Consider the following 14403-nt stretch of genomic DNA (forward strand, 5'->3'; position numbering starts at 1 on the left):
GCACGTTATCGCAAACGCTTGGTTGCAGTTGTTGCTGCTAAGGGTGGCCCAACCAGTTATTAGGTTTAGGGGGCAATTCAGTTATTCACCTTTAATAATGAACACCTTCATTTACAAATTGCATTTTGTGTTTACTTGTGTTGTCCTTGACTATTGTTTAAATTGGTTTGATATTCCGAAACACTTAAGTGTGACAAACATGCAAAGCAACAGGAAATGAGGAAGGGGGCAAACATTTTTTCACACCACTGTATGTCTGAAACTGCACTTTGTTTGAGATTCACTGTGTAGAATAGATGGCACTTCAGTGATCCCCACTGAGGAAGTTCACATATGTTTTGTGAGCTGTGGTGTATATGAACTTCCCCTATGAGGATCAATAAAGCTCATTCTATTTTACATTATAAAGCACAGTGAAGCTCAAACATCCAACAAGAGGAATGAGAAGAAAAACGTTTGAGTAGAGGGGCTCTAAGTAAAAGATGTTCAAATCTTAATGTACAGTATTTCATTAAAAGAAATGTCAACCAGGTTTGTCTCATGTGTATGTCAATGGGGGGGTCAAATGAAAAATTACTCTATATATTTATTTTTCAATAATTATGCACATTTGAGTTGATAAAATGTAAATCTATTTTATTTAGTTAATGTAATTATTTCATTTCAGCTGAATTTGATAAAAATTTGTTAGGCTAACTCAATGACATGCTATTGTATCTATTTGAAAAAAATAATTTAGGCTCACTCATTTATATTCTGTTGTATCCATTTGATATCAATTAATCAGGCTAACTGATATACATTCTGTTGTTTGGCTGTACTTAATTTGAGTTGGGGCTACATATATTTATTGGATGGAAATCCTGCCCACAATTTAATTGAGTTCATCCAATGAGTCATTTTTTTTAGTGTACTTACTTACTACCTTAATGCCATACCTAAATGTCAAACCGAATTAAAAGTGGTACAGCTCCAATATACTTTGTCCCTCTGGGGTATGCCTGATATCATTGGAAAGGTAACACTCTAAAGTGTCATTGCGATTCTAGGCAAAATAAAAAACTTCTCAAATACAAGAATACCCACATCAATCACACACATACTTGAAATAACTATATTAGAGGTGGGCAGCGATTACAATTTTTAATCGCGATTAATTGCATAATTTCCCAGATTAATCGGGATTAATCGCAAAATGAAAAAAGGAATTCAAAAGTAATGTATATAGTGCAATTTTTTTTAATGTTCTGCCATATAAATAAAAGAACCGTAACATTTGTTGATTTTGTTTATAAAGTAGCAGTTAAATAAAATATTTGTATGTATTGATATCACATACAGAGTAGTCAAACCTATAAAACACTTCTCATATGTCTTGGGAGTCACACTTCACACTACAAGAAATAACCATCATAATTTATACAGATGACCAAATACATACTTATTTCGAAAGAAAGTCCAGACGCTTTTGCCCTCATGACATTTACTTATGCCAATAATCGACATAATAATGTTACATTTATTAATATTACACCCAGAACAATGCTACACAAACATGTGTTTGTCTAAAACGGTTCTATATGTAAAAATAAACATAATAAACATAACTAATATAAAGCACATACTATTTACATTTCTTCAAAAAAGGCCCAAATATAAATATATGCCAAATCTCAAACCAGTGAGGCCATTATCCTCTATAAAACGGTAGATATCTATCTTGTGCACTATAGCATCTTTGATTGCACCCTAGCCAGTTTGACTGGGAGTATTGGCCTTATTCAGCCTCCATACTCTTTGGATGACGATGTCTCCCATATATGGGTATTCTATTGGCTTACTTCCCTAAACAGAGTGCAGACATGGAGCCGCAAGCTAGCGGCATTAATGAGCCAAAACACGATGAAGTATGGACATAGTGTGGATAAATCTTGGATGTGACGGTTTGGATTTAAAGCTCAACGACCCCGAAAAAGGCTGGAAGTTCCAGGCTGCATAGAAAATCACCTGTAGAGGCTAGAGAGACCTGGAAGAGACTTCCGTAACCGCTAACTCGTTATGTTTTAGAGACAACTTTTGGTGAGTTTCTGTGTTGTATGGTTGATAAATTATTAAACTATGAATCAGAGGTGCAGTTTTTGCTCGTGGGCGAGTCTCTCGCTCTCGGGTCTTACAAAGCCTGTGAGCAACAAACTTTAACAATAATAAAGAATTAATAAAAACTGCGTTAAAGCGCAATAAAAAAATTGTCGGCGTTAATTAATTAATGAGTTAATGCGATAATAACGCGTTAACTTGCCCAGCCCTAAACTATATACACAAATATATAGAAATAAGCAATTATAAATTGATCAGGAAGGGATATGCATTATTACAGTCTCTGTTTATGATAAAACATAGAGCCAGCCATCAGAGGGTTAAAATGTCATTGGCATTCTTGGGCTTGTTTGAATCGTCTCGTTATTGAATAAAAAGGTAGGAGGGTCTCAGAACATGAAATTCTAACTGGTTTGAGCAACTGTCGATCAAACGCCACGTGGTGCTGCATTGCTTCAGAGGAATTATTGGCTTTCCGTGTGTTTCTGACTACCGGAAATAGATTGGCTCATGAGAGGTCTTGTTTGATTCCTAAGGCTTCGGAGAATAACATCGATGCCGTCATTGGCCATTAGAAGTTTTGAGTGAGAAATGAGACGTGTTTGCCAGGAAGTGAAGTAGTGTTTATGTTTTTAATGTGATTTGGTCGCCTATCTCATAGATTGTGAGGCAAACAGCTAGATTTGGATAAAATGGCTCATATGTCATATTGGCTTTGTTGTTTATAAACTGATAATTAAGGGATTAATTGAATGAAGGTTTGCTTGGAAAATAAAAAAGAAAATTTATTTTTGTTCCCAAACTACCCTGGAATGCAATTAGAACTCAACTCCAAACAGTTGTTGGAGCATAATGCAAAGGTGTCCTCTGGTATAAAGTGCCTCTCACCTTGTTTGTATTTGAGGATAAGGTCCCAGATGGCCCTGCGAGCATAGGGGTCCACCCCTGCTGTGGGTTCATCCAGGATGACAGCTCTGGAGCCACCAATGAAGGCGATGGCCACAGACAGCTTCCTTTTCATCCCACCGGACAGAGTCTGCACCAAGCTATGGCGCTTGTGGGTTAACTCCAGGTCAAGAATCATCCTGGACACACACCAACACACACAGCAAATCAATTTCTTATTTGCTGTATAGCTGAGATTTTTTTTTAATGAAAATGTATCTCAGAATTTCTGGGATTATTATAGAATATTTATTTCTAATATAATTGTATTAATTATTCAGATAAAAACAGGACTAATGTTTTTTTCTGAAGTGAATGCATGTTGCTTTGTAGAATGTATTTCGATGACATTTAACAAGTAGATATACTGACTTGTCCATCTCTTTGCGTAAGTCGTCTTCAGCCATGCCTTTAAGCCTGGAGTAGAACCACAGGTGCTCCTCCACACTCAGCTTGTCAAACAGGACATTGTGCTGTGGACACATGCCCAGGTTCTGACGAATCCGCTCCATCTCTGTGCGGATGTCATGACCATATATGGTGGCAGAGCCAGAGGTGGGCGGGAACAAGCCTGTCAGGATGGACCTATGACAATTCAATGTATACAATCAGTAGAAGTAGCATTGGTTAAACCGGCAATTCAAGCAATATTTCTATGTTGTACACCTCAATATATTGGATGCAGCTTATTTAAAGTATTTAGCATGAATTAGTCTAAAGAATGATTAATCCATTACTTAAATAAAATATAACTGTTCTATATTCATAAAGGCTGACATATGCTTTCTTAATTCTTCTTGTGTAGTAACAGCAGACTAAACATCACTGAGGGATGATAAATACGTAGGTGGAAATTTTTTATAGGTTACGTTTAGGCTTTTATGTCCTTTATTCACTAGAACAGTTGAAAACAGGAAAGAGGGGAGACAGAGAGGGATGACATGCAGGAAAGGCCCATGGGTCAGACTCAAAGGTGGGCCACTGTGGTAAGGACTGAGGCTTATTAAATGTGATGCAGGCTCAATCAAGTAAGCTACTAGGGCGCCCCAGGAAGTAGACCTCTTTTGTGTTTTTGGGGGAATTTTTTAGAATATTATTGTTGAATGTTGTTTGATTGTTGATTTGTTATATTAAATATATCCGCCTTGTTTCTTCCAGGCTTGGCAAATAAAATCAGCAAAAACTTTTTGTAGTCATCCAGGCAAAAGAAAACAACATAAACTAAGGTCATTTCCATAAAAGGTACATCCCTTATGTACTTGTAGACAGGAAAACAAAATTGAACTTCATTCTCAATTTCACCTAGCTTCGTGTAATACGTGTGGCACGGCAAATGCAACGATGTAAGAGGAGATGGGGCCTGCCTGTAAAGACGATCTTATATCATTACAAGTTCTACCTCAGTTTATACTGCTTAACCCTCATGTTGTCCTCGGGTCAAATTTGACCTATTTTCAGTTTTTTTTATCAAAAAAGATGGGCCTTTGAAATAAGCACTGAAAATATCAACATTAGAAATATCAAATAATTTAGAAAAAAACATAAAGAAGTATCGGCAACATTGAAAAAGTGACAAGAAATTTCCAAAAAAAGAGATAGTAGTGTAGAAGTTTTTCTTTTTTTTCAGAGTTGACGGGAAGACAACATAAGGGTTAAGTACTTTTGTTTGTTTACTGATTTGTTATTTGCTAAGTCCCCCCTACTGTTTACCTCTGTTAGCCTGTAAATCAATCTCAGTAACAGATAGCAATTGTATTTATTTTTAACTAAAAATGGCACTGCGCAGATCAGGAGCAAGAGTCTGTGTGCATCCATCGGAAAGTAAGTTTGCAGGCATGATTCTAATTTGTTAGCTGTGTATATTAAATTTTCAGATTAGTTAGCAGTTGTTACTCATTCATTTAACAGTAGCTACCATTCTATTTACCAGTAACTAATTATTAATGCTTGAAACAGCCAATCAGTAACTAATCATTAGCTAACCATTTGTTACTCATTCATTTAACAGTAGCTACTATTAACTAATAAATAGTGCTTGAATTACAGTCAATCAGTAACTAATCACTAACTAACCATTTATTCCTCATTTGTTCCTCAGTAAGTAACTACATTCTTGTGTACCTTATTGTAAAGTGTTACCTAAGTTTGTTATTGAACATCTGTTTAATACATTTTAATGGTTCAGATAATGAAACTGAAAAATCTGTTTCTTTAAACCAGTTTGCCATGCATTTATTTATTTGGTAACACTGCACGTTTACTAGTAAATCCTTCAATTTTAAGTTTGCAATCAATTGTGATTAATCACAGTCCATGACAGTAACTCACTATAATTTATGAGACAAGTTTGTAATTTATGTTTATACAATACTTCAACAGACCTTTTTTGTCTGAAAATCAACCTGTTCTGGAAAATTAATGACAAAAACATTCGCAGTGAAACGTCATAGGGCTGTATTGATACACCAAACCTTGGGTTCAGTTTGTTTCATGATTTATGACCCACATTTTGATACAAACCTCAATTCTTTTTATTCTTCTCAGTAAACATAATACAACTTTTGTTATTGCCACATAGCATTGTTTTGTCATTGATTATATCCCAGTTTGCAAAACAATTATACAACAGATAACTTATTTATTGGTATTGCTTGATTTCAATTAAGATCCTTAAAACAATGTTTCCAAAATCTTTTCTGTGGTTCATTAACTCATTGTAACGAGACATACGAAAATTTTATTTTGCATATCGTTACAGCCCTAGTAAGTCGACACCACCACCAAGTCGATTTTCATATCAAAGTTGGATGACATGATCGGTTCTTTTAACATTAAAGTGTTTCAGTTAAAAACTGATCTTCAGTGTTGACTTCTATCATCACACACATGAATAAGCACATAACATTTTTTCCCTCTCACATGGTCGTGGTCTTGCCAGCGCCGTTGTGTCCCAGGAAGGAGACTACTTGGTTTTCATGGAGGTTGAGGCTTAGTTTGTTGAGGGCCAGTTTGCTGCCAGTCTTGTACACCTTGGTCAGTTTGTCTATACAGACCACCAACGACAAGTGGCTTGGCTCCTCCTCTATGCCCCGCATCTCCTCTGGGGTTACAATGAGAAAGTAGACATTTTAAAAATAAATAAATAAAGATATTAATACATATAAACATAGAAACGTCTACCTTTCTTTGAGACTTTTATTCTACCTTTATTTGTAGCACTCTGACTTACTCGATCATTTTGTATACACGTATATGCTGGGTTTTTACATAGATATTTCCGATTTTATTTGTTGACATTATTTGACATGTAATGTGACTCTCAGCAAGAAAGGGAATAAACGTGTTTTCCCAAATGTTTGGTGGGCCAGAACTATGGTTTTTAACATAGAAAAAGGTTTTCTAGGCAAATGTAAATTAATATCAAAATGACAATATGTAATTGTCTCCCACCAAGGGTCTCTCGAACGACACAAGGGATGTAAACAAGGACTTTTTAAGATGTTGTGTGGGATTATGGAAGTTGTTGTCATTGTTAACCACCATGGCCGATTGAAAATTAATCTGTTCACGGACGAGTTAATGTATTCAAGTTTTATTCATATTTATGTAATGTCATTCTGATGAAATAGCTGCAGTGTTTTTCACATTATCACTTAGATTATATTTTTAGTGGTAGCTGTTCAGTTAGCGACCAAGCAAGCTAACAGTAGCATATCGAACATAAGAATCTCGTCCACAAACGGTCCTCATCAGCCCAAAATAATCATTTGTCTATACCAGATCTCCACTGGTCCATAGCACAAGCCTGATCCTCCTCCATCACACTGAGCTTGGCAGCCCCGCCTCCACACCATGGCCAATCCCAGGTCTCAACACGCCCACTTCCTGACCAATAGGACCTCTGCAGGGGGAAGTACCACGGGCGGGGCAGCCCATACATTCCTAAAAGAGAAGGAAATCACATTTTATCTGAACTATCTGAAAGTTTATTAAACATTAAGAATGGAATAGTGGCGATTCTGAGGGCAATGGTTTCATACCTGGATGCACGGCCTCTATGTACCAAGTGAGCACACCATACACACCGGCATCAATGATGAGCATCATCATGGATAGACCCAGGTTAAAGTCATCGCCTTCTACCGGTGACTGGCTGATGGTCCGCCACTGAATGCCAACACCTGCTACCTCGTACAATGCAAAATACTTGGAGCCCAGGCCAAAGGCTGTGGTTGACATCAGAGACTGGAAACAATAATTTATCCACCTAAATATCATCTGGATTATTTAAGGAATACCACACAGTGACAACACATGGAACACATTTTACCATGTAAAATATTGTGGAAGAAAAAAAAAGGAAAAAGGCCTTACAGCGATGCACTTCTCAAAGGCAGTGATCTTATCATGGGCCACCTCCTCTCTAATGGCCACATACATGTAGGGCACGTAGCTTAGGAAATAGACGATTCCTCCACAGGCTGAAGCCAACTTGGCCTTAGAGTAGATTACTGACACCAAAAAACTGGAAAACAAAGGGAAGTTAGACGGGTTCCTTTATTATTTTGTAGTTTTTTGAAATCTCATATATTTTAGGAATCAAATTAATGATTCCAAGTCAAAAGCTTGGTACAGTAAAGTCAGAGTTATTTAAACAAAAAACAAAAAATAACTAACATGTGTTAATACTATTTCCTTTAACTACTCATTAACTAACCATTCATTCCTCATTCATTTAACAGCAACTACCAGTCAGTAATTAATCATTAGTTGGGTCTGTCCCAGGTTTATCCCAAAAAGATAGTTTTTCCTCTCCACTGTTGCACTAAATGGTTGGGGGAATTACTGGAATTGTTGGGTCTTTGTGAATTATAGAGTGTGTTTACCATTAACTAATCATTAGTGCTTGAATCAGAGTCAATCAGTAACTACTCATTAACTAGCCATCATATATTCCTAATTCGTTCCTCAGTAACTACCTGTATTTTTTGCGTACCTTATTGTAAAGTGTTTTCCACAATATCAATTGCTGTCCAAAACCTTTCTACAGCTAAATACGGACATGACAGTGTTCTCAATGTATTCACACCTGGACTCATGGTCTCTCTTAAATTCAGTGAGCAAGTCAGAAACCTTGGCATTGTTTTTGATCTCAAATTTAAAAAAACACATCACCAATATCACCAAAAAGCATGAAATCACTTAAAAGAATATATTAAAACTCATTAAAAAATGTAATTAAAAAAACTAATCTTCTCAAACTGATTCTGAGAAACAAATGTGTGGGAGTAAGGAGTTGCAGCGTCTGCCTAGCCAGGCCCACCTGCTTCTCTACATAGTTGTCAGATTAATTTACCATATAATCAATAATATTATAAAAGTAGAGGGAGGCAGGCCAGTAAAGCCTGATCCGGTTGGGGAGATTTCTAGCCTTTCTCTCCTTAACCTGACTCTCTTAGTTAAGCTGTTATAGTTCTAGACTGCAGGGGGACTTCCTTCCTTTGACACACTGAGCTGCTCTCTCCTCTCCCTTTTCCATTTTTGTACATCCCGTCCTGGGGAACCACCATCTACCAAGAGCCCGTTATGGCCGAGGTTTTTTCCTAAAAAAGGGAGTTTTTCATCGCTACTGTGCATGGTCACACTGTTGCACCATGCTTGCTCTTGGGTGAATTGTTGGGACTTTATAAATTATAGAGTGTGGTCTATCTGGCCAGACCTATTCTATCTGTAAAGTATCTTGAGATAACTGTTGTTATGAATTCATACTATAAATAAAAAATTGAAATGAATTGGGTGTGGCATGGTGGCCGATCGGGATCCCGCAAAGCAAGGCCTTTTGGGCCGCGACAATCTCAAAAAAAGGCCGCGAAATCCTGGAGGGACAGATTATAGATATACTCCACTGCAGGCATGCCATCGCACTTGTATTAGGCCACACATGTGCCCCATGTATTTCAACCGTTAAAGTAGCGTAGTGTGTGCATAGCGAGTGTGCTGTTGAGTGTCAGTGGATGCTCTCAGAGTAGAGGGGTGTTGGAGATCGGAGCAGAGCAATTAAATTACCACTGAAACACAGACAGACAGACAGACAGACAGATAAATGTTGGCCCCCCATCATAAATCTGGCGCCTCTGCTGTGTAGACATTGTATAAATCTATCCATGCATTAAGCACAGCAGGTTAGAGAACATTTCCTGATTTTGTGTATGAGTGTGTTTGGCAGGGCATTTAGACTGTGTTGAGAGCACATTGATTCCTTTCAATGCAAGTGTGTCTGAATTTTACAAGTAGTCCACTGTTGAAATCTTTGAAAACTGACATATTTTAAGAAGTGAGGGATTAATATCAAGTTTAATTGGAAGATCTCACCAGAACATGATGGTGGCCACGGCATAGATGGTGAGGAAGAGCCAGATAATGAAGGGGTCACTGTGGAACAACACCCGACCATACTTCAAGATGGCTGTCAGAGCTGTAACGGAGATGGACAGCTGGACAAAGCCAGTGATAAACCAAGCCACCCAGTGAACAGCATTGTTTAGACCCATCATCTTCATCACCTGAGGAAATGACATGATGGTTACATTTTTGAATTTTGTAACTACATTGTCCAACAGCCCCACTCAGAACTGGTCCACTGTGGGTTCGTTAGTCCAGCCAGAGTTTAAAAGACTCTATACCCCAGTCAGCAACACAGGTTTTCTGCTGTTCACTACTTAAAATGAATAAGTGATATTTTGGCGGATTATGTGTTTTAAACTTTATGTTATCAGTTCTGTGCTTGAAATGTAATAATACAACTAAACGGAATGTACTTATTGTTAGGTCTACACGTGGAATGTTGACAATGAGAAAAATCTTAAATATTGCCTGAATTATTCTGTTGAAAATTATAATAACTGTAATACACAACATACTAGCTATGGTCAGGGAGGAACCCCTGTGTAACAAAATACCAATTTTGACATTTGATCATACAGTCTAACCTCTTTGAGCCGGTGCTCCTTCTCAGCGACAATGTGCTGAATCATCATGGCTACTGAGTAAACCCAGGAGATGACCATGCACAGAGGCATCATGTGCTCAATCACAAACAGAAAACTGAAAGGAATACACAGGGTTTAAGAAAAACATCAATAGACACATTTCTTACACCATACTGCATATCAAATACATAGGATTTCAAGATTTTCTAACATGTACAAATGTATGTATAAAGTGTATTTATCAAGTATAAGGAACCATCCATCAATCAATAAGTACTTTATCAAACTGCATGAATGTGTGTTCCAGATCAGGATAGAAAATTAACTAACAATGTAAACATCAACAAGCCACTGACAGAAATGTAAAAATTTCATTCATTCAATAAATTATTATTTTTTGCTTTAAATCCACCAGCCATTTTCATATTTTACCAACATTTGTAGCATGCTGAGACTTTTTTCATAAGGTCACTAGGAAAACTCAGCCAAAAGTAATTTTATTCTCCAAAAATAAGTTTCCTTTTTATTTTTAAAGAACTATAATAAAAAAAATATCTTTAAACTTTTTTTTGCAATTTTCTCTTTCTTCAAACAAAGATACAAAAAACACTTCAACTTTTATTGGAATTTTTTATCAAAGCAACATCACGCTTTTGGACCACAACAATCTCAAAAAAAGTCTGCAAAATCCTGGAGGGACTGTAAATTTGATCATTGACGTCCGGCCTAGGGTGCTCTGGTACCAAGTCCACGTACGAGCATCCCTATGTTTGAACATGGTGTTCGTTATAGACCATCCATGACTAGCACAGAAGTCCAACAAGGGACAACCACTCAGAATCAGATCGGGGAGACCGTTTCTCCCAATCACGCCTCTCCATGTATCTCCATCGTTGCCTACGTACACATTGAAGTCCCCCAGCAGAACTATGGAGTCCCTCACTGGAGCCCCTTACAGAACTCCATTCCAGGTCTCCAAGAAGGCAGAATACTCCCAGCCTTTGTTTGATGCATATGCATAAACAACAGTTAGAGCACCACACCTCTCTAACCCCTCTAATAAACAAATTCCGGCCCCTTCTCCACAAGCAGGTGACATTCCATGTCCCCAGAGCAGCCTCTGCTACCCGGGTCTGGTCCGTAGAGCCCCCTGACCTTCACTGCCACCTGTGTGGCAGCGCACCTGCCCCCAGCGGATCCTCCCACAGGTGGTGTGCCCAAGGGATGGAGAGGGAGGTGCGACGTTGATTTTTTGGGCTGTGCTTGGCCGGGCTCCGTTACAAACCCGGCCACCATGAACTCGCTGGTGGCAAGCCCCCCATCTGGGCCTGGGTCCAGACGGGGACCCTGTGCTTCCTCAGGGCACCTTATCCTAAATAAGTCTTAGGGGTTTATGAACCATTCCCTGTCTGGCCCCTCACCTGAGACCACTTTGCCATGGGAGATCCTAACAGGAGCACCAAGATTCAGACAACATAGCCCTCAGGTGCATAGGGACACACAAACCTCTCGACCACGATAAGGTTATGGTTCCAGGTAATGTAATTATAGGAACACTATTTACATAATCACAATGTTTCAAACACAAATAATATTACTATGAAAACATTTCTTTCCATGTTTGCCAAATGATTACTTGTCAATGCCATTTGCAACACAATGACCTAAAGGCCCCCAAAAAAAGGGAACGTGACAAAGTGCATTTCTTACTCGTCTCTGGTGTAACATGGGTAGGGGAACATCTGAACGTAGTTACCAGGCTCCACCACATCATGGCCCACAAACGTGTTGATGATGGCTCTCTCTATCATATCTGGAGAGTGAGAGAGAGAGAAATAAAGTTGATAAATGTACATTACAATGGGGACTTTTGCATAATTTCCTCAAACTCCTTTCTTTCTCTTTTGTGTAAATTCCACACAGTCCAGTTTCATGAATTATTATTTTTTTTAAATATTGTCCAGAAATGTGATTAGGCAAGCCCTCCTGTAACTGCATGAGATACATTTAATAGTCCCTCCCTTTACATTAGTGTCTAGTCAGTGAGGTATAATGGCAAACAGTCACCATTAGGGGGCACTACAAATATGAAAAGTTTATATCTCATGAAGGGCTAATGCGACTTTAATTAAATTTGGAGGGTACATCAACGACTGCTCCCACGGCTACGCCTACAATGCGGGGCGGCTGTGGCTCAGTGGTAGAGTGGTTGCCTGCCAATCGGAAGGTTGGTGGTTCGATCCCCGCCCCTGCAATCATTGTCGAAGTGTCCTTGGGCAAGACACTGAACCCCGAGTTGCCCCCGGTGCTGCGCATCGGAGTGTGGATGTGTGTGAATGTTTATGATGAGCAGGTGGCACCTTGTACGGCAGCCCCGGCCACAGTGTGTGAATGGTGTATGTTTCCTGTAGATGTAAAAGCGCTTTGAGCAGTTGTTAAGACTGGAAAAGCGCTATATAAATACAGCACATTTACAATGTTATACTGATTGGTTTGAAAATGGGAGTGGCCTATTGCTGTGGCCTTTTGCTGCATGCCATTCACCCACTCTCTCCCCCCAAAAATAATGATAAAAAAAGAAAAGACATTTTATGTTCAAACTAAAAACATTATAGTTTTTTGCAAAATTCACTAATTTTGAGTTTGATGCCTGCAACACGTTAGTTTGAAAAAAGCTGGGACAGAGGAATGTTTACCACTGTGTTACATCACCTTTCCTTTTAACAACACTCAATAAACATTTATAAACAGGACACTAATTGTTGAATCTTTGTAGGTGGAATTTTGGCAAATCTTGCTTGATGTATGAATGCAGAAACTCCAAGCCTTTGTTTGGTGAATATTCAAGAACAACAGTCACTGTTTTGCCCCAACAACCCGCAGGCGTAGGGAGGCAGCCATCTCGTCCACCGGGGTGAACTCCATCGTAGCAGCGCTCAGCCGGGGGCTTGTGAGTATCCCCACACCCGCCCGCCGCCTCACACCCTAGGCAACTCCAGGGAAGAAACGAATCCAACCCCTATCAAGGAGTATGGTTTTATATTTTGGCGTATTTTGTGCTTCATACTGGCCACACAATTTAATGGGAGACAGGTCTGGACTGCAGGCAGACCTTTCACTACAAAGCCACGCTGTAACACGTGAAGAATGTGGCTTGGCATGGCTTGTGTTTTATTCATGGGAGTATGAAGGTTGTATTTCCTTTGGCAAATATGGTTTGATGCACTATGCATTGGAGGCTAGCTACTTCCTTATACTCTGAGTCTGTAAGATAACCAAACTTCATTTAAATATAAGATACAAATAGGGAAATAAATGTGTAACGTTATATATAAAATAAAGCTATATTGACTAATTTAATGGTTAATGTGGCTCGGGAAAGGGAAGTTTGAGGTCACCGGCTGGAGCTGCTTTCCACGCAACCCAACAGCGGATATGCGGACAAAGGTGGATGTTTATGAAAGGAAAATTGAATGACCAAAAGATACACTGACCGGATGCTATCAGTACATCCATTTATCAGAGGGTTCACTATTGAACTATTTAAAAAAAAGTAACATTATTTAAAAAAAACAGTGGAGCACACAAAAGCTCTCCAACATATTTATATAAAGTGATTTAGCTGTGACACAGGATGACACATTAATATGTTAAAAATAGCTGCTACATGGGAGGTTTGCGTATATACAGAAGCTAAACAGGTCTACAAAAAAATAATTATGTCAGCAAATAATTTAGTAACAGCACGATTAAGCTAGCAATGCGGTTTTGTGTATATGTGCGGTAATTATTAATTTTGGGAAATCCCAGGATCTCTACAAAGCTAATGTTAGCTAGCTGGTTGACTAAACAGGGAGGGAGCCAAAATCCTCTTGCTTGCTTTTTATCTGAGAGCAAATTGCCCCACAATATGTATACAATTTGATTATCACTTTTATTTTGTTAGAAACCATTGCTGTATGATTGCAAAATTACACTTAAGGGTTTGATCAATGTCATATTATTGGCACTTCAGTAATGCTTACTGGCCACATTTCCGAGCATCTCAGGAAACTCTTGTTACTGCTGCAGCGCAGAGGAAATCTCTGTTTGCATTTTGCCATTGTCAAAGAGCTGCATAATTATGACATAATATTCTTCCAGTCCAGCCATGAAGTTACTTATTATTTTTTATTATTTATTATAATTATATTATTTTGGCCATATATATATATATATATATATACACACTCACCGGCCACTTTATTAGGTACCCCATGCTAGTAACGGGTTGGACCCCCTTTTGCTTTCTTTGAATTCTTCGTGGCATAGATTCAACAAGGTGCTGGAAGCATTCCTCAGCGAGTTTGGTCCATATTGACATGATGGCATC

At 38.6% G+C, this 14403-nt stretch overlaps 1 protein-coding gene across 4 annotated transcripts in view; it reads right to left on the reverse strand.

Annotated features, from left to right (window-relative positions):
* Positions 1-14403, reverse strand: part of abca2 (ATP-binding cassette, sub-family A (ABC1), member 2) — a 199252-nt gene that overhangs the window by 111705 nt on the left and 73144 nt on the right. For all 4 annotated transcript variants that reach the window (XM_034871883.1, XM_034871884.1, XM_034871882.1 and 1 more), the window contains 9 exons: positions 11742-11844; positions 10032-10146; positions 9415-9605; positions 7417-7567; positions 7083-7287; positions 6820-6984; positions 5962-6142; positions 3415-3627; positions 2986-3182 (listed from right to left, as the gene is read on the reverse strand). In XM_034871883.1, the coding sequence (XP_034727774.1) occupies positions 2986-3182; positions 3415-3627; positions 5962-6142; positions 6820-6984; positions 7083-7287; positions 7417-7567; positions 9415-9605; positions 10032-10146; positions 11742-11844 (1521 nt within the window). The remainder of the gene's footprint in view (positions 1-2985; positions 3183-3414; positions 3628-5961; positions 6143-6819; positions 6985-7082; positions 7288-7416; positions 7568-9414; positions 9606-10031; positions 10147-11741; positions 11845-14403) is intronic.

This window comes from Etheostoma cragini, chromosome 5, assembly GCF_013103735.1.
Source record: "Etheostoma cragini isolate CJK2018 chromosome 5, CSU_Ecrag_1.0, whole genome shotgun sequence".
In the NCBI taxonomy this organism is placed as follows: domain Eukaryota; kingdom Metazoa; phylum Chordata; class Actinopteri; order Perciformes; family Percidae; genus Etheostoma; species Etheostoma cragini.